The sequence below is a fragment of the Alosa sapidissima genome, chromosome 9, assembly GCF_018492685.1.
Source record: "Alosa sapidissima isolate fAloSap1 chromosome 9, fAloSap1.pri, whole genome shotgun sequence".
Taxonomy (NCBI): Eukaryota; Metazoa; Chordata; class Actinopteri; order Clupeiformes; family Clupeidae; genus Alosa; species Alosa sapidissima.
This window is the reverse complement of record NC_055965.1, coordinates 14063726-14088375: the sequence shown is the minus strand read 5'-3', so window position 1 is coordinate 14088375 and position 24650 is coordinate 14063726. Positions and strand designations below refer to the sequence as shown.

Genomic DNA, 24650 nt, shown 5'->3' with positions numbered 1-24650 from the left:
CCAGATTGCAGCTTAAATCAATATCACCTTTACGTCTTCCTGTAACCGTTTATTCACACTTACCAATTGTTCACTCCATCCACCATATCTGGGTGCATAATAAGAAACAAGATTTATTTATAATAGTCATAATCGTTTAGTCATAGCTGATAATCAACTGATTAATTGATTCGAGTCCCTAATACAGGTGGACAGGTACAGCCAATATGTGGTAGGACTTCCATTTCCTGCAGCCAGACCTCGCCTCTGCTTAAGGACACTGAGGTGACATCAAAACATTTATAACATACACACAGACCAAAACTTGGGGTGTTTGCCTAAGAGCTTTTTATTGGTTCTTGTTTACACATTCACAGAAGCACTTCACAGATAGACCCCACCCACCCAAATTCCATTTGGGCAGGATTTCCTGCCCACAACAGACCACATGACTGATGACTGACAGCACCAGGAAAAGCAGGGATGAGTTTAAGAGAAAAATCCACAGCTTCACATGAGGGGGCTATGAAATATAAAAGAGAAACAAATAGCAAAAGCCATGCAGTCAAGCTTTTTCGTGAAACTTTTTTTCTTCTATTTTTTTTTCTTTTCTCTCGTCATTGCTTCCACACATTCTAGTCAGCTGCAACAGAGTGACAGGAAGAAATAAAAAGCTTCACTTCTTGCATTTCATCCACACACACACAAAAAAAAAGATGGCGCTTAATTAATGGTGTGAAAGGACTCCCAAGCTCAGATGCTGAAACTAAGCAGTTTTTGTCTTGAATGACAAAGTCATGAGTAACTGGCAATTAAAACTCTGCATGTCAATTACATCCCGACACCCCTAAAAACAACAAAAGCTGGGGGGGGGGGGGGGGGGGACTGTGACAGTACTCCCTGTGTTGGTGCCACGTTATCCCCATGAATGTTCTAGTCCCTTTACAAACAAATCTGATTGCCAACGCTTTTATGAAACTGAAAACTATGCACTGGGATAGCAAATTTTAGGCAAAACAAACAAACAACAAAAAAAGCATCAAAACATTCTTCTTAGGTGAACATTTCCTATTGTGACAAAGTGTGGTCAACCAGGTTGTGAGACATTCCTTATTGATGTTACAGAAAGCTGCTATTTTTTAAGTTCATGTATTTTTTTTTTTTTTTTTTAAGTTACGGTGGTGTACAACATTAAGCTGGTACTGACAGAAACAGCTGCTATCAGATTAGAGAGGGTTAGTTCATCTGATGACGGGACTGCAGGGGGAGAGAAAAAAACAACCTAAACAGAAAAACGAAAGGACAAGTGTACATTACAACGTCGAAGGCCTTGTGTTCGTCCTCTCCTCCATCATACTCCTTCCTTTATGGTTCCATCCATTCACATCCTTCCCTTCCACACACACACACACACACACACACACTTCCCAAAACATGGACAAACATGGACACACAGACATACACACACACACCAGCTCAAGCTCCGTCTTTTCACTCCGATTTAGGCTTCAGTCCGGGTACTTTAGCCTGGATCCTGAGATGGGAGCAGAGAGAGAGAGAGGGACCACATCAGGAGAGATGCGTCTGACAACTGCACAAAAGACTTTCAAAAAGCAACACCTGTTCTGACATCGAACCTAACGATGTTAAAAGGACAAAATCCCTGAAGATGAGAACAAAGCGCTGAAATAATACTAAGATGAGTATGCAGACACAACGTTCAGGGCTAATGAGCAAGTGACGCTTGTGATGGAGAAATAATTGGAAAGGGCTCACTGAGGTGACTCTTGGGGGGCTACGCCTGCCGTTTTTTCTCACAGGTAATTCCTGGTGCGTGTGTACAGTGTACAACTTTTATGCTCAGGGGAGTCACCTCTCAAGATAACTAGTCCAGTGTGACAGCAGACATGCCAACCCTTGGCTTCAACTGTAAATTAACCCTTCTCTGATATTGTGGCACAAGTGCCAGTGCTTTTTTATGGCATCTGTAATCAGACCTGCCACTCTGTGTGTGTGTGTGTGTGTGTGTGTGTGTGTGGGGGGGGGGGGGGGGGGACTACAGCGGAGCGGACTCTCCTCTGAGTATACTACCAATTTGTACAGAAGTGGACACTGACTGAATCAGTCGATCTAAACACAGTGCAGGTGTCCATATTTGCATTTTCGTCGAGCCTTCACAGGTTACCAAGCGGGAGGCTGTACTTACTTCCCAACAAAGTCCTTGACTTGACTGCTCACCATCCCGTAGTAATGGTCAATCTGAACCTATTGAGGTGAGAAAAAACATAAGTCAAAGGTTTGTTACTTTTACAGGTTTGAAACAAGACAATCAAATGTACACACAAGTCACAATAAATCACTATGCCCCAGGACCGCTCTACCCACAGCACAAAAATGCCCAAAAAGCTCCCTAGAGGAGCTAACTTTTTTTTTGTTGAGGAAATTAAGTGAGTCAAGGAAAGGTTGAGTGTGTGTGGGTGGGTCACATACTTGGTGTTTCTCATAGATCACTGGCCAGCTGAACACTCCAACCAGTCCTGAGGAAAAGGAAGAGAGGTTATTAAAAAAAACATGACGGAGCAGGTGAATATGACTGTGAAAAAAAGGTAATGATATAAATATAAAACCATAACACTGAATGCCACATTACACACCACTACAGATTCACCACGATTATAAAAGGGCAACCCCCCTGACACCCCCATCTCACATCCGTTTAATGACACAAGGTGGTCACCCATTTATCTGCAGACCCACAGTAGTTCTGGGCACACATCGGCAATGTCTGAGACCACATTCTCCTTACTACAAGTCAGTGTGGCACCAAAATGATTTTGAAGCCATTATTCTAAGGCAGAAGAACCACATTGTGCTGCTTTAACCACATGGAGGTTCCAGTGGGCTGTATGAAGCAAGCTACTGAAAAAGACTGGGCTGCATTAGGGTGGCGCCAACTGCTATTAATCTACTATTTTTTTATTGATGTGCTTGCTTTCTCTCCATTACCACGCCTGGGTTACTGCCAGCTTAGGACAGGGGAATGTGTTTGAGAGTGCGCCTGTCTGTGCACTTAGCTTACACCATTACCTAAGAATCATTGTGTGGGTGTGTGTGTGTGTGTGTGTGTGTGTGTGTGTAAAATTACCCATGATGCAGAGCGTGAGGCCATTGAAAAAGGCACCAATGTAGGTGAGGATCCACAGCAGGGCAGCAAACTGTAGACACACACACACATTAACGTTCACATCTTGACTAGGTTATACATTCATTTTTACACACTCACTTTAGGCTGGAGTGTACAGTAACAAAAATGAGAACGTTCCATGGAGAAAACGACAGTAACACCAACACAGTGTTTCCTCTAGAGTTCTTTTAGCAGTGGGGGCAGGCCATCCGCAAACAAATCAGACCATCCCCATAGAGGAAACACTGCTAACACAACATGCTACAGTACAAGTTAAACAACTTGACATTTTAAGTGTCTTCAATCAAAGCAAACCAAAGGTAAACACAATTACTGTACGTTCACATGGTAACTATGCATTCTGTAAACATAGAAATAAAGAAAAACTGATAAACCCAGTCTTCTTTTGCCAATTATTTCCTGGCCACATATCCCCCCATGCACATTCCACATTCCAGGTACAGCTAATCAATCAATCAACACATTCACATCAGATATGTGTGAACACACAGGATCACGCACAAAATAGAGAACCACAACAAGGAAAATATTCATTTTTTTTTTTTTTTTGGACTGCAGGACATGTTTTTTTAACGTTGCTATGACATTCATGTCCCATAATGAGTACATGTAAACGTCCAACCACAACTGTGTATGACGTGGTTTATGAATAAACGCCACGGTATCAGCTTCCTTAATATCAGAAAATGTTTTTTCCATTAATAGGAGACCAGCTAACAAGATAGGTACTAAAGGTTAAGACTTGGCATGTGGACTACCTCATCGTGTTCATGCTTTGAACTGTAACTGACCTCGCCCCTAAACACACACACTGACTCGTACAGCCAGATCTTTTCCCCTTTACGTCACTCTGGTAAAAACACACACACAAAGATCGTTTTTAATCGGTTTTTATTCAGTCCCAGACACACACACTCTTCATCATTCTCTCGTCCATTTAAATGCATGTCCAGCAAAGCAAGCAAATGGGCCCATCTATCACCACCACTGGACGCTGCGTCCAAGCCAGCCTGTGAACTTAACTGAACGGAACAGTGCAGTCTATCTCCAGCTATGGCTGAGGTCCCACGCCGCGCGAAAGGGCAGAAGGTCCAGAGGAAACCTTACCCTCAATGCCTGCCTGCCACCCCCCCACCCCCCTCTTTGCCCACACCCAGGGGCACATACACACCCGCCTCCCACCACAGAAGGGCACTCTCCATACACGGAGGGTTTTTAACTGCACCAGGAAGGATGGACGGACGACTAGCTGGCTGACAGGGGTCCTGGATGTTTGGGCCACGGGCCAATGTGCTGAGAGGGAGGGAGGGAGGGAGAGAGAGAGAGAGAGAGAGAGAGAGAAGTTCCCGGGAAGGTGCTGACTTAACAACACGGCTAAGAACACCTTCACCCGACAGGCAGCTCTGAGGACCAAGCTTCACTAGCGTGCATGCGTCGAACACAGGCACAGACAAGGACACAGTCAAGGACACTCAACGTCGACTTGGGGTTGGGAGAGCTACGAATGGACAAATGGACGTAGTCGTAGTAAAAATACAGGAGGGCTAGTGCGGGCATGGAGGTTTATCCATTACGACCATAGTAGACGCGTAGCCTGTAAATGGCCACAAATGGCAACTGCTGAAGTAGTAGCAGGGACCACAAGACATAACAAAATAAAGGTCCTGCGCACAGGAGGGCATGGAGGTTTATCCATTACGACCATAGTAGACGCACTAATAAGGCTCAGATATGGGATTAGTTGACTTAGTGTACATACTAATTGGTAGCTGGTATGAGAGCCCCAAGATTGCTTGGTATGAGAATGCCAATCTCTGCCCAGGACCCAACACCAACTGGCATCGTTTGCCCAAGATGTGACTGCATACAGGACAACAAAGAGGGGGCGGGAAGCAGTACTGGCAGAGTTTAGCGTGCCTTGGTAACATCAGCCATGCTACAGGAAGCAGCACGATCAAGAACACAATCAAAACTACTACGCACATCTTGTCTAATTCTACACCATCTCAATACCATCTTTGAGCCCTCTGGTTCAGACACCAGCACAGCCTCGCAGACACAAAAAAACTTGCACTGTTACCAGTTGTCTCCATATTAGATATCACTGATATCATTCTTGCTCTTGTTAACAGCGATTGCAATCACATTAGGGTGACGAACAACCAATGACCAAATTAGTTAGCATTTGGTGGCATTTCACTCAACTCTGCCGCAATGGTCATGAAGCTTTTGCCAACCTGGCATTGGAGGACATCACTTATGGGCACTTAGAGAGGTGGTACGTCGGCTATCTGGATGATATGTTCATATCAAGTTATTTAGCTAGCTAGCATGTAGGGGTGTGAATCTCATGTAAAAGACGATACGATTCACATCTAGATACATGGGCACGATTCGATACATGTTCATAAAAAACGATTCAGTACAATTCGATGCGATTCGATGCAGTTGAAGAATGGAAAGCATTCTGAAAGATTTTTTCATCATTTGCTTAAGGTGCACATTAATTTTATATTATAAATTATCATGGTCATGTCAATTAGGCAAAAACAAATGTGTGAATATGATTATCTAAACTGAGGTTTGTATCATATATTATATTGAAATGAAAAAAGAATAGTCTACATTTCAGCCAAACAAAGCAGCCAAATACAACATAAAAATACATTTTTATAGACTTTATAGATTTTATAGAGTTATATCTGATTGTTTTCAAGGAGCTGTAGCCTATTGTTGAGGTAAGACAATACCGAAATAAAATAAAACGGTGCTTAAGACAATCTTGGCCTTTTCTCATAGCCTACAAGAACAACATAGGCCTACATATCAATTAACTGGGCCTATTTTGTTCCAAGTCTGAGTGAATATGAACAAAATAATAATAATAATAATAATAATTTGTACATCGGTTTAGCAGCAAGGGCCAAATTATTCTTTAACATTAAGGAAATCCCTTCATCAAACGTAAGGCTACTCTACAGACTATCGTTGCCGTTTAGGAATGCTATAGTAAGTGTTTAATTTCGCGCTGGATTTTGACAAACAAAAGAATCTGTCAAACACCGACAGAGTGCGAGTTGTCACGTGCTTAAGTTGCAGCAGATTTATGGGTAATGAAGTCCTTTGTCTACTTTGGGCAATGAGTGTAGCCCAAAACGAACTTCATTACCCACAAATCCGTGCCACGTGTAGTTTCAAAACAGGAAGTGGGATGAACGCGCTGCTTGCAACGTAAATCAGAGTCTGAGCGAGCAGAAAAGGTTATGAACCGATTTGTAACAAGTAAATCGATATAACGACCGGTTCATTTCAGTTTTATTCCGATACGGGGCTTCACAATCGATGTAGCCGTATCTTACACGTTAAAAACGGATACCGATACGTATCGGTTAATCTTTACACCCCTACTAGCATGGCATGGCTAGCAAAAGTTAAACTCAAATATCAACATTTCACAAAACCAAAACAGAATCGTTCACTCTACCCTTGATCAAAAGGATAATAACAGACCAGGATGACGAAAAGGAATGACAGATGATGGAGCAATAATGGTACCAACACATCTGCTTTTGGTTACACCCACAGATTCAGTCCCACAGCTGTCACCAGACAGTCAGTAGTGATCCCAAAATGTTTAAACAGATAAGGGGCCCCTTATCTTCCATTCTGAATGCAGTTCTGTTTGACTCCTGAACTGCCTCACAGTTCTGATCCGCCAGCTGTTGGCATAGAGACCATTGGCGGAGCCCGTAAATGGCCACAAATGGCAACTGTTGAGGTAGACCACAAGACACAACAAAATAAAGGTCCTGCACACCCTTGCTCAGCCTAGCGCTAGCACTCTAGACAGAGGAGGCATTCTTCACAAATTTAAGAAAGTGAGGTAACGTGTGGTGTGGAGAGAGAGAGAGAGAGAGAGAGAGAGAGAGAGAGAGAGAGAGAGAGAGAGAGAGAGAGAGAGAGAGAGAGAGAGAGAGAGAGAGAGAGAGGTATAAGAAAGAAGCTGGAAAAGGCTGAGGGATGCATAGGGGGAGCCAATTTGGCTTTGTGTCAAAAATGTCTATTTTTACATTCAAAGGCAGCCAAATGAGCCTCAAACCAGCACACACACACACAGAATTTGAACTCAGGACTAGTGTTACATAACAGCTAGGAGAGAGGAAAGAAAACACCCTTGACCAGTCTCAGAACTGCATTTCTTAGCTGGGAGTAGGCACGGTAACGGGGCAAAAAACAGGTTTACGTATCTCTAGTGAATATGAAGAACAAAGTCCACAGCTCATACTACAACGATAACGTCATGAAAAACAATATCCTTAGGGTTCACCTTCAGAGCGATTTTAAGAACGATAAAAAGCTGACAGCCAGTCAGAATCTATCAAATTTTAGACATCACATTCATCAACATAAGAGATGGAGGAGACACTTTTCTTACTGTTCGCTACTGTAGACATTGCTATCTTTATAGTTACAGTTGTCCTCATAGTTTTGGTGTGAACGGCCCGTATGATGATTTATGACACCCCTACGGACAACTAGCCTATCTGGCATGAATAGCCAAGGCTGGAGCAGGGAATGTATCTGCCCAGGGACGAAGACGACTGATGTCTAAATCCTTGAAAACTTAACTTGACCCACAACCCCCCACTATGCCCAGGACAGACTGTCCAGTTGCCCCCACCTCTTCACAGATACCCTGCCAACAACTACCGCCGCCCCCCTCCCCCAGTCAACCTCCTCTTCCCACCTTCCCCTCAACCCCCCTGCAAAAGCACACATGTAGACTCTTCCATTCCGTTGCTGCCTAGAGACAGGGGTCGGTCTGTTGGCAGCAGCAGCAGCAGCATGAGCCTGTCAGACACCGGCCTAAATCCCCTAACACCACCCGTTTGGCTCACAATAGGACCCTTGTGGGGCTGGCCTAACACCCCCCCTCACTCACACACACCACTGCTTTGACACACACAAGTTTCTCTTTTCAGAGGGCCATTCATTCTGTTTTCCTTCCTTATTGTACACCGTCTCTCCCAGGTCTCCCTTGGTGACGGTGAAGCATCCAACGTGCATATAGGCTATAGTCAAAGAAAAGGGCGAATCCTGGCACCCAAGATATGACCATGGAAATTGTACACTCCGAACAAACTCGGCACAGAGAGAGAAAAAAAAAAAAAAAGTCTAGAAAGTATAGAAACCACACTGCACACACTCAGTTAGATGCTCATATATCGTAACTCCCCCTATTTCCACCGGTCCCGTATTTCCACCGTCTTGCGTGTATGTGTCACTTAATATCCATTTCTATACAAACCAAGACAGCGGACTCCTATAGAAACGCAACCACGCACAACATAGGTGTATCTAAATTAGCTATGTACCAAAAATGACATTTTACCGTGACTCGAGGAGCTGTAAACAGTGTTGTAAGGCTGCGTGTACACAACCGCTTGGAGCTCCAGTGGAATTTTAATTTCACGACAAGAATTCTCGGTCTAACCGTCCATGTGCCGTTGAAACGGTGTAAATAGGCGATCCATCAGGCCAGCACTATAACTCCAAGCGTGGTAAACAAAATCGGATATTTCAGGCAGTAAATGCTCCCGTTAAGAACCAAACCAGATTTTGTTCAAATCTACACAACTATGGCTACTGAAAAATGTAAGGTTCATTTAGTAAATGTTATTTTGAAGTGTTAAAAAACATCGTTGTTTCTAGAATTTCTGAACAAAAGTGGTGATAATTGGGGGTGTTACGATAGGGTTCGCCACATTACACACGCACACGCACATTAATGAGAACCGCACAACATTTCATACAGACTGAGCAGCTGGTGTTTCGAAGACGAGGGAGGCTAAAGCTGAAATTTCAGTCTAATGAAGAGAAAGCATATCTAATGGTGTGCTGTAAAGGGACGGTTTGGGTGTGATCACGCATTTGTGACCGCTGAATCTTCCAGATTTGTGACAAGACTTGAAGCTGACCATTTTGAGATGGCTTCCAAAGCCATGACCATTAGACCAGGAAAGTCTTTTTAACAAGATAGTATAATTATAAGGCCCAAAAGATGATCTGTTACAATAACTTGTTGAATATCATTTTCAGATTCATCTATTAATTTATATTGACTAGGGATGCACGATATATCGGCGGCCGATATATTATTAGCCGATAAGTGAAAAAATGAAAATATTATTAATCGGTCCGATAACAGAATTCTGGCCGATAATTTGCGCCGATATTTTTTCAAGTCCTAATTTAGGCCTAAGTAAGGTCCGTCTGGCTACACTGAGCTACTTGAGCTTGGTTGGCTATACTTTTTCCTCAATATAATGTCAGCGGTGTGAATGTATTTCACCACTCTAACAAAATCTGTGGATACGTTCATTTGGGAATCTGTGCATCTCAAAATCCTCTCGTGTATGATCCGCCATTTAACCTTAACAGAGCGGAGCTCAGCCCTATCTAGCGCCGTCTTGTGCTGGTGTGTTTGGACCGCGCTGGTCGGGGAAACAAATACATAATTACACAAGTACATAATTAGGCCTAGTTCTAAGTTGTGTTTTAGTATTATATTTGCATTACTTTAGCTTGGGCTTTGTATTATTACCTAGAAATATGCCATAAACCATTCGTGCTTCAGTTCCAGACAGGTCATCATAATAAGTTATTAAAACCTTTGGGGCTAACTCCCTTCATTTCTGCTGCAGCAGGCGCAACAGAGTGCGCAACAGAGTAGACGGACATAAGATACAGTCTGAGGAGTTGCAGCTTTATTCAGTTACCCGCAGTTGAAACTAAACCGAAGTTTCCCTCACAAACTCTGATTTGGTCGCTATACTGTAGCTTATTCCAAGCTGAGCCGTTTATGAGCGTTTAGTCCTAAATGAAAACGATTCAAACTCTCTAGCCACTCACTCGCAATTCACTGATGTCAGGTTCACTTAAAGGAGCCACACATACTGTAGGGCTAGGCTACTGTTACGTTGTTGACTGCCGTACTATTGAGGACTATTACGAGTTCTGTCCATCATTTGGTGGTAGGTAAAATTACTGCAATAAAATTATGCTTATTAAATGCTTTCCCCAAATCACTTTTCACATTTTTTTTTCAAGAGTAATATTATCAGTTATCGTATCGGTATCGGCCACAACAAACATAAATAAATATCAGTTATCGGCCCTAAAATTCCATATCGGTGCATCTCTAATATTGACATCTCTTGTATGTATAGTCTTCAGTATTTTTGGGGTTGTTAAAAACTAAACTACATGGACAGATAATTGACATCTTGTCCACAATACTAGACCATATGTGCACCATGCCCCCCTACTAGACAATACTGGGCATCTCCTATTCTTCAACCGATACAGATTCAATACTTTATTGCCATATCAACGTGGTTGATTGGGATTTGGCTTAGAAGCCAGAGAATCGCACCCATAAAACACTCACAACATAAAACAATCAGGGATCCAACCCATCCCGTAGGTGATGACAAATCAAAACAGCATAATATAACAATATAACTGGCCTACCAATAAGAGCACAATAAATAGACAGATGGATGAATACATTTAGAAGATGCTTGCATCTGTGGGGAAATTAGCTGCTGCCAATAGAGTATTATGTGATCAGTCAGCTGGTTGCTAGTGCTGCTGCTGCTCACCTTGAGAGAGTCCACCAGATCCTCCACCAGGAAGAGGCGGCGCAGCTCCTTGATGCCGGTGTTGACATGGCGCAGGCCCAGCTCGCTGTACTTGTGGACGAGGTCAGTGGGCACGCTCACGTCATTCTCCAGGTACATCCTACAGAGGGAGGGGGGGGGGGGGAAATGCCATCACTGCCTTCAACATCACAACAGCACCATCACCTACACCGTCCCCTACACCACCTTCAGTGCCTTAACCAACATCCATCACACCCTGTCAACCGTATTCATTATCACCACTAGTACAGTAGGGCATTGGCAAAGCTGCCAGGGCTGTGCCCTAAATCTGCCAACAGCATGGCTGCCAACTTTAAGGGATGTGTGTTGGGTGACATCACTACTAGTAGGCTTCATTTCAATAGCTTCCATTTTGCGTGGGAGCAACTGCAATTTGTTTGGATTATATGTCATTTGTTTGGCTCTGAATCACCTGCACAACGAACTTCTGTCATAAGCGATTCAGGTAGACTGCAGCCCTCCAAGCAACTGAGGAAAATGACTACTCCTCCAACTTACAATATCTCTAATTAGATCATTCTATTCAACTAATTTACCAACCACTTTACGTCTACTGAGAGGGATTATGTAATTTGTAGTGATTGACGGCGGACTTAAAAACCAAAACTAGAAACACATTAGCTCATACTCGCAGGTTAGCAATTTCCGAAACATTGCAAATGGCATTAAGGAGTCATTCCCGGCATTACTGTGATCTGTTAGTGAGGGCGCTTTTCCAGCATGTTTGAGTGGAAATTAAAAGCAGTCTGAGGTAAGGACTTTGGCGGTAATCGCCTCTCCATGAGCTCAAACTAAGCCACGTAGAATCAGCCGGGCCGCATACAACTCACTAGAACGATCAAAGAGAGGATTAGAGCAGTTTCATTAGCTGAACAAGCGAGGGCGAGACTGTGTGTGTGTGTGTGTTCTAGGGTCCATATTTGGGGGGTGGGGGGGGTGTTCCTTAAAATAGTGTGTCTGTGTGTGTGTTTGTGTGTGCATACAGAGACAGGAGTCAAAAGGTCACAGGAAGCAAGCTTGTCTGTGTGGTCTGTGCGCTCGAGTAAATGATTCTGCTGAAGACTGGCGGCGTATGCAGGTGAAAGGACCAAGTAGAGATTCTATTTGTGACCAGTTGCAGTACAAGACATTAATGACGATGTATAGCTACATTCCTGATCTGAACTGAACTCACCTCAAAGCCTCTCAATATCTGACGCCACCAAAGGGGCAAACACAAACAAACAAACACACACACAAACAACTCACTTGAAGGGGTGCCCCTCCTCTGACTTCTGGACGGCCTGCAGGATGCCCTTGTAGATGCGGAAGGAGATGGTGACTGAGAGCAGGGCCAGGGCTATGTAGGCGCACACACTCACGATGCTGCAGACCGACAGCGACAGCAGCAGGAACAGACTCGCCCCAAACACCACCCCCGACCTCTGGGTATCCCGCCAGTACAACAGGTCCACCACTGCAGGAGACAGACGAAGAGAGAGAAGAGAGGAAGGAAGAGGAGCACAAGCAGAGAGAGAGAGAGAGAGAGAGAGAGAGAGAGAGAGAGAGAGAGAGGGTGGAAGAGGATTAGGTCCGTTAGATCAAGTGTATGAAAGAGCCCTGAGCCCATAAGACCGGAGCATATAAACAGTCACCATAATTGTGATGACAGTGACGCCTTTAATACATCATATTTGAATATCGCAAGACAAAACTATGTTAAAACATACAATACACACAATTCTCACCACCTGTCTCTTCTCTGAAATGTTATCTCCAAAAGTCCACGGCTTTGGATGTAACAGGCTTCCACGCACACACAAACATGTTTTTGTTTCATGACAGACATGCGTACACCCTTGGTAAATCTATCACATCAATGTTGAATGGTCTCCATCCTTTAGAGAAACCAGAAACCACAGCATATGGACACGAGTACATTCCCTCAAACCGCAAATTCACCCAATTCATTGAAAATGGATGTGGGTGCACAACTGCCAACTCACTTCTATACAAGCAAGGAACCAAATTAATTCAGTGTTAGGATAACACTAGATTAAAATGAGAAAGCTGAAACTTGGCACGATTCTTAAGACGGCTATTCAATTCCCTACAATAATTCACAGCTCAATCAGTCAACATCCTCAGAAACAACCTAAATGTAGAACTCCAGCTCCAACGTTACGGTGTTATAACTAGTGTGAGGTACTGTAACACTTTAAATTGATACAGCAATATCTCAGTGAGATCTACAATCGCCTTAAATAGCCTGTGCCCTGTCTGCAATTTCAGCTGACAACGGCGCAACCTCTCGATTAATACATATGGGAACCCTACAAAGAAATAAGCATGACATAGAAAAGAAAAGTAAGGAGTTATCTGTTCTCCTTTAGGTACTTAAACATTAAGTATGCGGTACCAATTTCTGCATGTTATCTGAGACTTCAGGGGGGGCGAGAGGAGAATAAAGGTCACAAAGAAAGTGGAGGACACCGTATCGACGGCTATGCAATTCCAAACGGTATAACATTACTATCGCCAAGTTAGAGAATTGCCGATTTAGTGAGACACTCTTCGAATCATTAAAAACGACAATCTATTCGCATGTTACAAAGGGCATGGCATTGCAATCAAATGTTTGAATCATCGCTCGGCTAAAGTCAATAGCAAAGGTGCTGAAATGCGGCTTTCCTTTGCCTATCGTATGGTGACACAGACTGTCAACGTAGTGTAGATAAGGGGGGAAAGTAGCTGCCTAGTAAAGGGCAAGTTAGCTATCGATAGGAGGTTAACCACCTCTAACGTTAGCGAACTTGCATACGCACTTCACTGGATGACATTCGCACTAGCTACTAACTAGCTAACGTGTATTGCATAATTGACAGCGAAATTGCGTTGCCATGGTCTGGCAATTAACGTTAACGCTAATACACAATCAACATCGAAGCATTGCGTTAAAGTGAATAATGGTTAGCAGCTAACGTCAGGTGCCGTTATCTGACTAACTGTATTGTATTGTATGTAGCTATCGTTATGTTTACTCGCAATAACACTCGATTAGCCCCAAGACCATTTCCTAGAAGTTAACGCGAACTTTAGAAGCTAACGTTAGCTAACCAAATAGCGTCACATGACGTGAACCAACATTATTTGGTTAGTTACAAAATCACAAAACGTAAGATTAGAAATTTGTGAAATTAGATTAAACAGGCGTGATGACAGTGGTGCTATCTCGTAACGTTATGCACATAACGTATTGGCTCTAGCACTAATTAGCGTAACGTTAATGCATGTTACTCAACAGACTAGGTTGACTAACGTGAAATGTCATCCATGAAGTTTAATAAAAACAACCGGGACACTTCCAAATGGTGAATAACTATTCTAGAAGAGCTTCCTCTGAATAGACAGCTCAAACAGACATTACTGCAACATCCAGGCAGTGATGAATGTTCACCACACACGCCAAAAGAAATTGCTGTCAGAACAAATGTAGCCCAGCTAACGTTAGGCCAAAGCCCAAGCGACAGTGTGATAAATAATTTGCGTGGATGCTAATATCAATCATAAATACCCAATCATATCCACGTATCACAGCCAAGAGTGCAATAAAATAATCTAGGATTTGGCACGAAGACAAAAGAATATGCGCTAACCTTGTTTGGAATCCATCTTGTTCCTGCTTGCGTGCACCGTGCACCATCCACTGGAGTGAACTTCTTCACTGACAAATTCTACTTCCGCCTCTTTATCATGCCCCGTTACCAGTTATCAAAATAAAAGCCCGACATCATGGTTCAAACATCTGACACATGTGCACATTCCTTACACAAAGCCAATGATGTTCAGCAATAACTGCAACTCAACTTGCAATTGATTTATTGGGATAGCTCTTGCACCCTGACTATTGCCACAGACAGCATAGTTCTAAGTAATGATGAAGAATCAAAATAGTCTGGAGATTTGGAACACTATGCATCAGGCCAAACTACACATCAACTGAACTTTGCTTCATTTGGTTACAGCCAGAGTGGAATGATTTTTTTTTTGTCAGTACATGTGATTGTACATCAACAAATAAATGTACAATCAATCCATCTAAGTATGGAAACTGTGGGGCAGTCGCCAAGAATCGCCACAGGAGGTGCGCTGCCAGCATGGTGCAATCAGACTCCACAGTAATGAAGACACCGACAAACTGCACAGTCAACATAGCCCAGAACTTTCCGTGTGCCCTGGCCTCAGTTCACCTTTCACTGTCTGTGGGCAAGTTACACTTCTAACCACTCAAATAGCATGCTGGCATCATACAGCAGCAATCATGCATCTTTATCCTAATGCAATAACATGGAAAATCAAGTAAGTTATCAAGAGAGAAAGAGAAAAATGAGTTACCCTGTTCTCTCCAGGGTTTTGAATCCATTGCTTAAATAAAAATAAAGTGCAAACAAGTAATAGTAAAATTCCAGTAAGCTCTGCGCGAGGACGTGCAGGTTCTGTCTGTCAGTTAAGTTTCTCTCAAAAGTAGTTGCTCATTCCAAAGAAAGGCTCCAGTCGTTAGCGACACCTTAGCTCAGCAGCTGAGGAGCAGGTGGCGATGGACTCTTGCACGCCCAGGGGGAGCAGGAGGTGGTGGCGGTGGTGGTGGTGGTGGCTGTGCGGGTTCTGCGGCGACCGTGTGCGTGTGCGCTGTGTGTCCACGGATACTGAGTGAAGGGGGGTCTCTCGCTCGCTCTCTTCACCTCGCACACCCTCAGGGGAGCAGCTGGCAGTCAGCTGATGAGATGACATGGAACGCCCCCCCCCCCCCCTCCACACACACACACACACACAACCAAGCCACTACCCCCACCTTGAATCCCTACCCGATCCCCCTACTATATCCATTACCACCCCACCCACAAACACATACCGAATTCTATCTGCATACGCATTTGTGAATGACCTGGTGTACAGTGGTGGGGGTTGCTCAGACCCACTTATGTGTGTAGACACAATCAACACACCCACACACACGCACTGCAGTCCTCAACATGACTGATCAACTACAAACAGCTAACCCCTTAGGGCCTAAAGGGCATTCACACACCACAAGGCCAAGTATGAATGCTTAGAGTTACAGCATATAAACCATACGAGTATCAAACAATAGATTCTCTTTTTTACTGCAGCTAGACATGGAACGATAGATATTTTCTGGTGGACGATGTATTGACTGAGAAAATATTGTGAGAAACAATATGGTCATAGGCTACGGTTGCTGTAGTCATCCAATAATGCAACTGCAAGGCCTCTCTCCACCTGTGACTGCAGCTTTTTGTTCCCCGCTCAAACACTGTGATTGGGTGATACAGCAACAGCACAACAGCATACGGAGTGAACTGTGTAATCGTAAGGCAGGCCTTCTGGGTTAGGTCAGACGTTGCTACGTTTTGGGACATCGCAAATTAAACCTCAAACAAATACAAAGACCAATGACGTGAACGAGAACACAGACGGGAGATATTGAGGGCTACAAAAGTTACTGTTGACAATATCGTACAATAACATAATTATTGTGACAGGCCTAAGAACAGCTATGTTTCTCAAGTTGCCATCAAGTTGCTCAAGACTTGCCATAAGGCAAAGTTGGCCAGTTCTGTCTGAAATAAGATGGTCCCACAGCAAAAATAATCATGCCTATGCACCTCTGCACAGGTGTCTTTGTGGATTCCAAGGCCTCCCAAGTCCAAGCCAAGTCCTCATTAAGCCAAACTGTTTAGCAAACATGAAAATCATACAGGAAATCAAACAGGACCAGAAGACCAGTGTAAACACACTGCCTGGCTCTCCTCTGGGAATGCACACATGAGTGGAGCTGCTGTGGTGAGGCGTGGCCATGTTCCTGGGCATTATGACCACATCACATCATCATCATCATCTAATTCAAGCATTGAAAATGTTAATGAAACATCATGCAACTTGTATCTGTGTGTGTATTTGCATGTTTTCGTGAATGTGACAAGCAAAAAAACAAACACAAACAAAAAACACTTGCTTTCTTTCAACACACCTCTAACAACTAAAAAACACAATAATAGGCTACATCACAGATTGCAGTGCAAATTATTGATACTGTGGCCTGTTCAGGAAATGTTTTAAACACTAGAATTGTTCAAAACACATGTACAGTCAATGCCTAACCCTATCCGCACAACCCACACCTCGTCGTGTTGTTACTGTACATTTTGTTCAGTGTGGGCTGTGACGCAATGTTTCAGTAGTAGGCTACACTTACGCACTTTTATAATATAAAAAAATGAACGTATTGTCGCAAGATACACGAAATGGGCGACATCACATGCCTGGGAAATCATAAAATGTGTTATGTTTTCATAAATGTGCACATAATGCCTCCCTGCCAAAATGATGTATCTACCGTGATGTCCACAAGATGGCATCCTAGTGTAACGTCAGAGCTTAATAATAACCAATTTACAACTCGGGCTAGTAGTATACTGGAGAGGAATGAATACAGATAATAAAAAAAACGGACTTTATTATTTACCCCAAAACGTATTTACGTATTTAGCATGTGTTATTGTTGTTGTGATAGTTTCCGCCCGACTGTACCGTTTATACCTAACGTTACTTTAGCTCGGCTGCGTCCATCACTCTGTAAAGCATCATTAGTGATCATGTTAAGAGATAAAAATGAGTTCATGTCAATCATAAGGGTTCGGATTGGAAATTCTGATTGAAAATCATTAGCGTTACTGTGATAATATTGCATCACTTCATCATTGAGCACCTGATAAAGGCTGATGGGTGAACGAACCCGAGTCAAACTCAGAAGCAGTTAATCACACTGAACACATCACAGTTGACGTTACAGAGCTAGCGGCTAATCCTCGTGTTAAGTTAGCTAGGTTGGTTGCCAAACAATTTCCCACCGAAAAGTCAAGAAACTAACATTAGATAAACAACAGAGTCACTGAACCATAACATCAGCGATTAACGCAGTGAGTTACTTACACAGGCCTGATTTTGCTCTCGACTTTGGGATCACTATGGCAGTCTTTTCTTCTTTTGGAGGGGCGTCTTCCTCTTTTGAAAGTTTACCGCTGATATCACCCAAACCACTAACCAGTTTGTGAGGTGCTGTTACAGGTTCTGGGTCTGGAACAGAAGACTCTGGTTCTGGTTCGGGTTCTAGCTCTGGTTCTGGCTCTGGAGTTGGGTCCGAGAATGAGTCTGCAATCGGCTCGTGATAACGCGGTAACGTGGACCTGTGCCTCTCGAGAGCATCTTGAGCCCCGCCAGCCAGGTCCAAAATATCGTCGTCGTCAAAATCTTTTGCTACAGCCTCTCTTGTGTCTATGAGGAAACCTGCTGCGTCGTCGTACAGTTTAGAAGTCGTCTCATCCTCGGTTCCGTACTCGTGCCCTGACTGAAGAAGATCATCCACTGACGGCGTTGTGGAGCTTATTCCTCTGAAGTTATCCTCCATCCTTGCTGTATCCTAGAGAGTAAGGTATATATTTGGTCAAAAGTGTACGGAGACAAACACCACAAAGGCTAAGATTATTTCAGACAAGAAATCCTGAGAAAAACGAACATCACCTTACGTTAAAAAGACCAAGGATGATTCAGTTCCAGGCGTCCACCGATAAAGTAGGAACTGGGAGTTGTCAGCAGCAGCAGCGAGCGTAGACAGCGCGGCAGACTAGAAAAAAAAAAAGTTTTTTGATTGGATATTCGTCGAATGGGCGTCACTGGCCACGCCTCCTGTGTTTGAAATCTGTCACCGAGATCGATTAATTTACAAAGTAGTGAGAAATAGGCTATAACTGGGCAGCCCGTGAAGAAATTCATTGCACTACGGATAACGGATTTGTAGCCATTGTTTCTGTTCCGTATTGTTTGATATTAGATTGTTTTGTGTACTATAATTTGAGGGTTATGTTGAACCCTTTCTTGCTCTGTAGTTCCTGAATCTTGTAGATAGATAGATAGATAGATACTTCATTGATCCTCAAGGGGAAATTCAAGGGTCTCAGTAGCATACAGACATAACACACAACATGCACTTACAGCAGAAATGGTAAACATAAGTATAAGTATCAACATATAACTAAACTCCACTGTACAATAAAGACAGTAGAAGATAAGACAGATAAGACAGAAGACAAGAAAACTAACAAAACGAAATACTAAATACACTTAAAGTTAAATTAGTTAAATTAAGAAAGTCCAATGTGCTTGAGGGTGATCAAGCATAAGACGCTTGTAGTGACAGGGCCAGGAATGGTGAGGTGCTAAAGGGAGTGAGTGTCATGGTGAAGGTGCAAACAGTAGTCCAACCATAGTCCTTAGTTATGTGTGCCTGGCAAGGTGCTCAAGAGAGTGAGTGTCATGGTGAAGGTCAAAATCCTTGGTCCATTTTTATGATGGGAAAATGCTGTATATGCTGTATATTTTTATACTGTATGAAAAAAACTGGTCAGGTTGAGCAGTTTAGATATTCTGTTGCAGAGACTAATTTAACTTGAATGGCAGGGTAAATAAGACTTTGACCGTGCCCAGATAGCCTACAGCACATGTGTGAAGCATGAGAGTGCTAGCACAGTTGGTCTTGGACACAGTGGTCTCTGATATGCAATAGCCCATATATAGGTCCATGGGGAAAGATAAAGAAAGATGCTCTGGAGCTCTTATGACTCCCTGTGAAAGTGGCCTACGTAGTCTACAAGAGGTAACTATATCTGTTCTGCACTCTGGCATCTCTAGTAGGGCAGCAAGGCACTGCCTTCAGGTAAGCAACTAGAAGGGTCATTATTGTGTTATTATACAGCCTACATCCAATTATGCTTTGAACTTTTTGGAATAAAATCAGCCCAGATTTTATTCCTTGATTGTCATCTCTACACACTGGACCATCACTCAGGCACACATATGTATGTATATGCCGGTATGTGTCCAGTTTTAAGGTGTTCTGTGTGTCATAGTGTGCAATGGCTTTACTGGTCTCATTTTACTAACTAAACAGTGCCTTCCTCAGGGTGATGTTGACTGGTTAGTTCAGGGATGGATTACTGCACGAGCCTACCGGGTCCAGGCCCAAGGGGTCAGGGGGCCCTGAAGCCCAAGCCTTTGCATGGAATCATTGCCTCAATATCAACATATCAAGATGTATGCCCCCCCCCCCCCCCCCACACACACACACACACACATACACACATATGCAACAATTAGTGGGGGGCCCTTAATACATCTGGGCCCAGGGGCCCGAAAGTTCATAATCCCTATACTCTCTGTATTTAGGTCTGAACCAATCCACCCCTGCTAGACTTCAATTAGTCCAAAATGCAGCAGCTAGACTTCTTACTGGAACTAATAGAAACATATGCACATAAGTCCTGTGCTGGCCCAACTCCACTGGTTACCTGTCAAATACAAAATTCAATTTTAAAGTTTCGCTTTTTGTTTTCAAAGCCCTAAATGGGATGGCACCACAGTATATCTGTGACCTTTTAAGTCCCTATACTGTCCTTCTAGGCCACTAAGGTCTTCCTCGCAACATCATCTTTCAGTCTCCAATGCAATCCTAAAAATCCTGTTGCTGCCCCTTGACTCTGGAATAATCTCCCTATAAAAATTAAGTCCTGTCCCACTACCAGTAGCTTTAAATCAAATTTAAAGACCCATATATTTTCTTTGACCTTTAATGTCCATTAATTCTCCCCTTGTTTGTTTATTTATCTTATTTCTATTTATTTTCAGCATTATATTAAGTTTACTGTACATTGATGTTCAATGATTAGCGTATGAAAATTGCATCACTAAATCATTGATGTCCCATCAGAATGTGATGTGAACTGTTTTGCTCGTTGGCTTTCTTTGACCATACTTCAAGCAGGGTCATCCCTATGTTCCGTTCCCCCGAGTTGATAATGCGGAACATGAGAAAGGGTCCTATGTTCCCCAGTTAGAGGGTCCCTATGCTGTGAGCATAGGACCATGGGAACATAGGACCCTGGGAACATAGGACCTTGGGAACATAGGCTCAGAATTTACAAAATGCCATAGTCATGTCAAAGAAGGCTATTTCTATTTGCCCAGCTTGCTCAACTCAAGTACTTTTAAGTGCTCTGCTGTCTAAAAGCAACTGCTGACAATGCAAACTTTGAGAAACGATGATGAACTCCAGTGATGGTCATCATGGGTTGCACTGACAAGCAAGAAGATAATAGGCCAAAGTGGAACCAAAGGTCACCAGTCATGATCTTTTAAATGTCCTCTGTCTGTCAGTAATAATGAATGATATGAATCAAGGGCTTGTTTTCCCGTACATGAACTCTTGTAGTCTTTGGATTAGGCCTAATCCATGTACGGGGAACTGGCCGAACACGTCTTTATATGACTCATGTCAGTCCTACAGCTGGTTGTCTCCATTCCACTCAGTTGAATCTAGGTGAAAGTGCATCCTACGGTACATTACGGTTGGTATGGGAAGTGTAAACAGAGTACATTCCTCTTAATAGTTGATTTTGGCTGCCTGAATTGGATGTGCATTTGGCTTCTACAAACTCAGTATGACTTGAAGGTAGGCTTATTCTTGAAGGTAGGCTTTTTCTTGAGGCTTATTCTTCTCCAGTAACGGTATCCAGCTGAGGCAGTAACTTTGCAGTATCCATTAGTTAGACCTCTCTCAGTGTGTTAGAAGACATGCTAGTAAGAGATGATAGCACCCATGGGTTTTAGCTAGCTTGCTAGCCCACTTGGCTCCCACTCCAAGATGCTGCAAGTTGCAGGTTCGAGTGCAGGGGTGAGCCACAAACACAACACCGCCACCACAAACAGTCACAGCAAATTTATAGTTTAACAAGCATCAATGAACAGCATCAATGAACACACCACAAATATTTCCATGACCCTACGCCCTTTGCTGAGACATAGTCATGATGAGACATAGGCCTGTTGTGTGTGTCCACTCCCCACCCCATGCCATCTCTGTCTATCATTAGTTTGCTTCTCTGATGCTAATCAGTACCCAGTCATAATGCCTCGCCTGTTGGCTCGTCGCGCACCCAGGGACAGGCTGGGTACTGGGCAGTGGCAAGTGACACAGAGACAGGCCTGTGCCCCCCACCGACCCCCTGCCCCTATACCCCCCCCCCACCCCTCCCCTTCAGGGTGTCACTGGAGCCTCCTTTGTGTGGCGAGGCACTAGATGAACAAAGCCACAGACTGGTTCTACAAGGTCTTTGTGCTGGAAACCGCCGATCCGTCACAAGGATGGGAAGACAGACAGATGGGATTTGATGCCAGGGCACCGTATTTGGCGAGAGAGAGAGAGAGAGAAGGGAAACATGCATGCGGTCACATGTCAAAGTTTTGTTGTTACTGTTCGGTGGGTTGGTAGCATCAGTTATCAGGGGAAATGTTAAAGTTTTCAGAATCAACTCGACCTCCCCAAGCAATGGAAAAAACTTTCGAAAGACTGTCAGCTCAAATATAATTTTCAGTTGTGAAGCTACAGAACAATTATGTTATTTTGTACATAAAGGCGGCATAACTGATTGAGTGTACAACTGATTGAATGTATGAATAATTACTTTCGTTAAGGGGAGGGATTTGAGTTGCTTGTTTGCTTGTTTTTCCCCTTTTTGATGTCTCTCCACTGTTGTCACATCTGATCTGTGCTCTAAAAAACATCTGATCTGTGCTCTGAAACAGGCTCTTCCACATACTGGTGATGTTTTTCTATGTTGTATTTGATAAGTGCTATCTAAACACAGTGCTTGAGCGATCCTCCACTGCACACATGGCCAAAAAACAGGCAAAATATTGAATTTGTAAAAAAAAAAAAACATGATATGAACAGCTGAAACATTGGCACAATGATAAGTACACTAAAGCCCTGGCAGGAGAAAAACACAAAGGTATGCAAAAACACACTGAGCCGACGAGCCAATAAAACGTCCCATGTCAAGTCAAGGGAGTTTGCCTTCCACCAGTAATACTGTAAGCTTACTCAGCCACATGATAAAATAATCAAAACATAGTCTATAATGCTATATGCTCCCTGGCAATGACAAACAACATGTTTCTTCACAAACGTGCATTATTATTTGTTATCATACAACAGCTGTCCCTGGCTGAGGTCAAATGTGAATTATGTTCCCCATAAAGACTTGTGCAGGCACAGGCCATGCCTACAGGCTTCTGACACACCAGACTGTCAAATGCATGTAGGTCAACCAAGGTGTCGGCAAATATGTGTCTTTTGAAAGACTTAGTTGGTTCCACCCAAAATACCTGATTAGTGTTGCCATGGAGTGCTTTTGTTTTACACTGTGTTACCTCTTTTGTCAGAGTGCAATAAAAGTAGTGTAATATACAACTGTAACATCCTCTGCACCAAAGGAAGATAATTAATGCTTCACAATCTTCTGTTTTATTATGGTTTCAATCATTGTGAAACAAGTCCTGGTCTCTTTAAGACAGTCTCAGAGAGTTTTAGGTGATTTTTGATGTCATTCCTTGGCTGAATCCAGATCTCCCACCTGATGTTTACTGGAACCAGTCTGTCACACTGGAATCGTCATTCTAGGATGATGACTCATGGAACTGCAATTCATGGAGAACTCTCTCTCTCTCTCTCTCTCTCGCAGCATGAGAAACCTTCCCTTGCGCTGGCCCTAGAGAGTGCATTTCCCTCTGTCATGTTGGTTTAGTAGTTGCGTCAGCCCCCAACTTGAAACCACTGATAAGTCAAGCTTCTCTCTGTCTAGTCAGACACTAGTTAGAGCGGGACGGCTACAAAGCTAAGAACCAGGTTGTGATTTTAAGAGCTTAGCGTCCTGACAAAGATAACTAGTGAGAAGTGTCCAAAAGAAAGCAAAGGCAAAATGTCACATTATAACATTTCTCTCCAAAGATAATTGACTTTGAAATGTTTTTGTTTTTTTTTGTCATGTGGGTCTTGGTTAAAAACACTAGGCCATGTAAACGGTTGTCAGAGGGGTTTCTTTCAGTAGTAAAATGTGATTGGTGACAAAGGCCAGAGCAGGGTTGAGTGTTCTACTTCAGTGAAGTACACAGAACTCTGAATCTACCACCCACCTCTCTCTATATATATATCTCTCTATCTCTCTCTCTCACACACACACTTTGTTTCTGAATTTGACTCAGCTGAACTACTTGTTCCTTTAATTGCTCCCAAGCCTGTGAGCTCTGAGCAGCAAGCAGCAGCAGAAGCACTTGACTCCCAGCGTTTATAAGGAGCTAATCCTGTCTGAGGATAATACGTTCCAAATGGAGGAATTTCAACAGGGACGGATTACATCTAGCACACTGAAGGGGGGTGGGGGGCAGAGGTGGGGAGGTGGTGGTGGTTAGTCTGGGGCGTGTTTGTTTTGAAGGCTTTTTTTGTCCAGAGCTCTGCTATGCACACAACAGCTCAGCTCAGCTGATGCAGAAATGGATCTGGCCCAGATTCGGTTCAGACCTGAGCTCTGATCCGGCTCCATTACGCTGCCTTTCAGCGAGCCTGCACCAACCCCCCCACCCCCACCCCCGCCCCGCCAACTCCGCCACCTCTCAACACACTGGCATAGTTTAGATATCGAATCAGTGTCCCGAAAATAGATGTTGAAAGAGCTGTGTGAGACAAGAGGGTCTAGTTTGTGTGTGTGTGTGTGTGTGTGTCTGTGTGTGTTTTGGGGGGCAAGGCCAAATTAAATCAAGCGCTGTTGCCAGCTTGTAGTCTATTCAAATCA

At 43.4% G+C, this 24650-nt stretch overlaps 1 protein-coding gene across 4 annotated transcripts; it reads right to left on the bottom strand.

The window, feature by feature from the left end:
- Positions 1–304: 304 nt before the first annotated feature.
- On the bottom strand, positions 305–18600 carry rtn4a (reticulon 4a). 4 transcript variants are annotated; one of them, XM_042103320.1, is made up of 8 exons: positions 18490–18600; positions 17902–18388; positions 12157–12364; positions 10849–10987; positions 3125–3194; positions 2470–2516; positions 2186–2244; positions 305–1513 (listed from the first exon to the last, which is right to left on the bottom strand). In XM_042103320.1, the coding sequence occupies exons 2-8, from the start codon at positions 18374–18376 to the stop codon at positions 1471–1473; spliced, it is 1041 nt and encodes a 346-aa protein (XP_041959254.1). In that variant the 5' UTR covers positions 18377–18388; positions 18490–18600; the 3' UTR covers positions 305–1470. The 4 variants fall into 4 exon arrangements, with proteins under 4 accessions (XP_041959254.1, XP_041959255.1, XP_041959256.1 ...); XM_042103321.1 differs by having other exon boundaries at positions 18495–18600; XM_042103322.1 differs by lacking the exons at positions 17902–18388; positions 18490–18600 and adding an exon at positions 15283–15607.
- Between the last annotated feature and the right edge of the window lie 6050 nt (positions 18601–24650).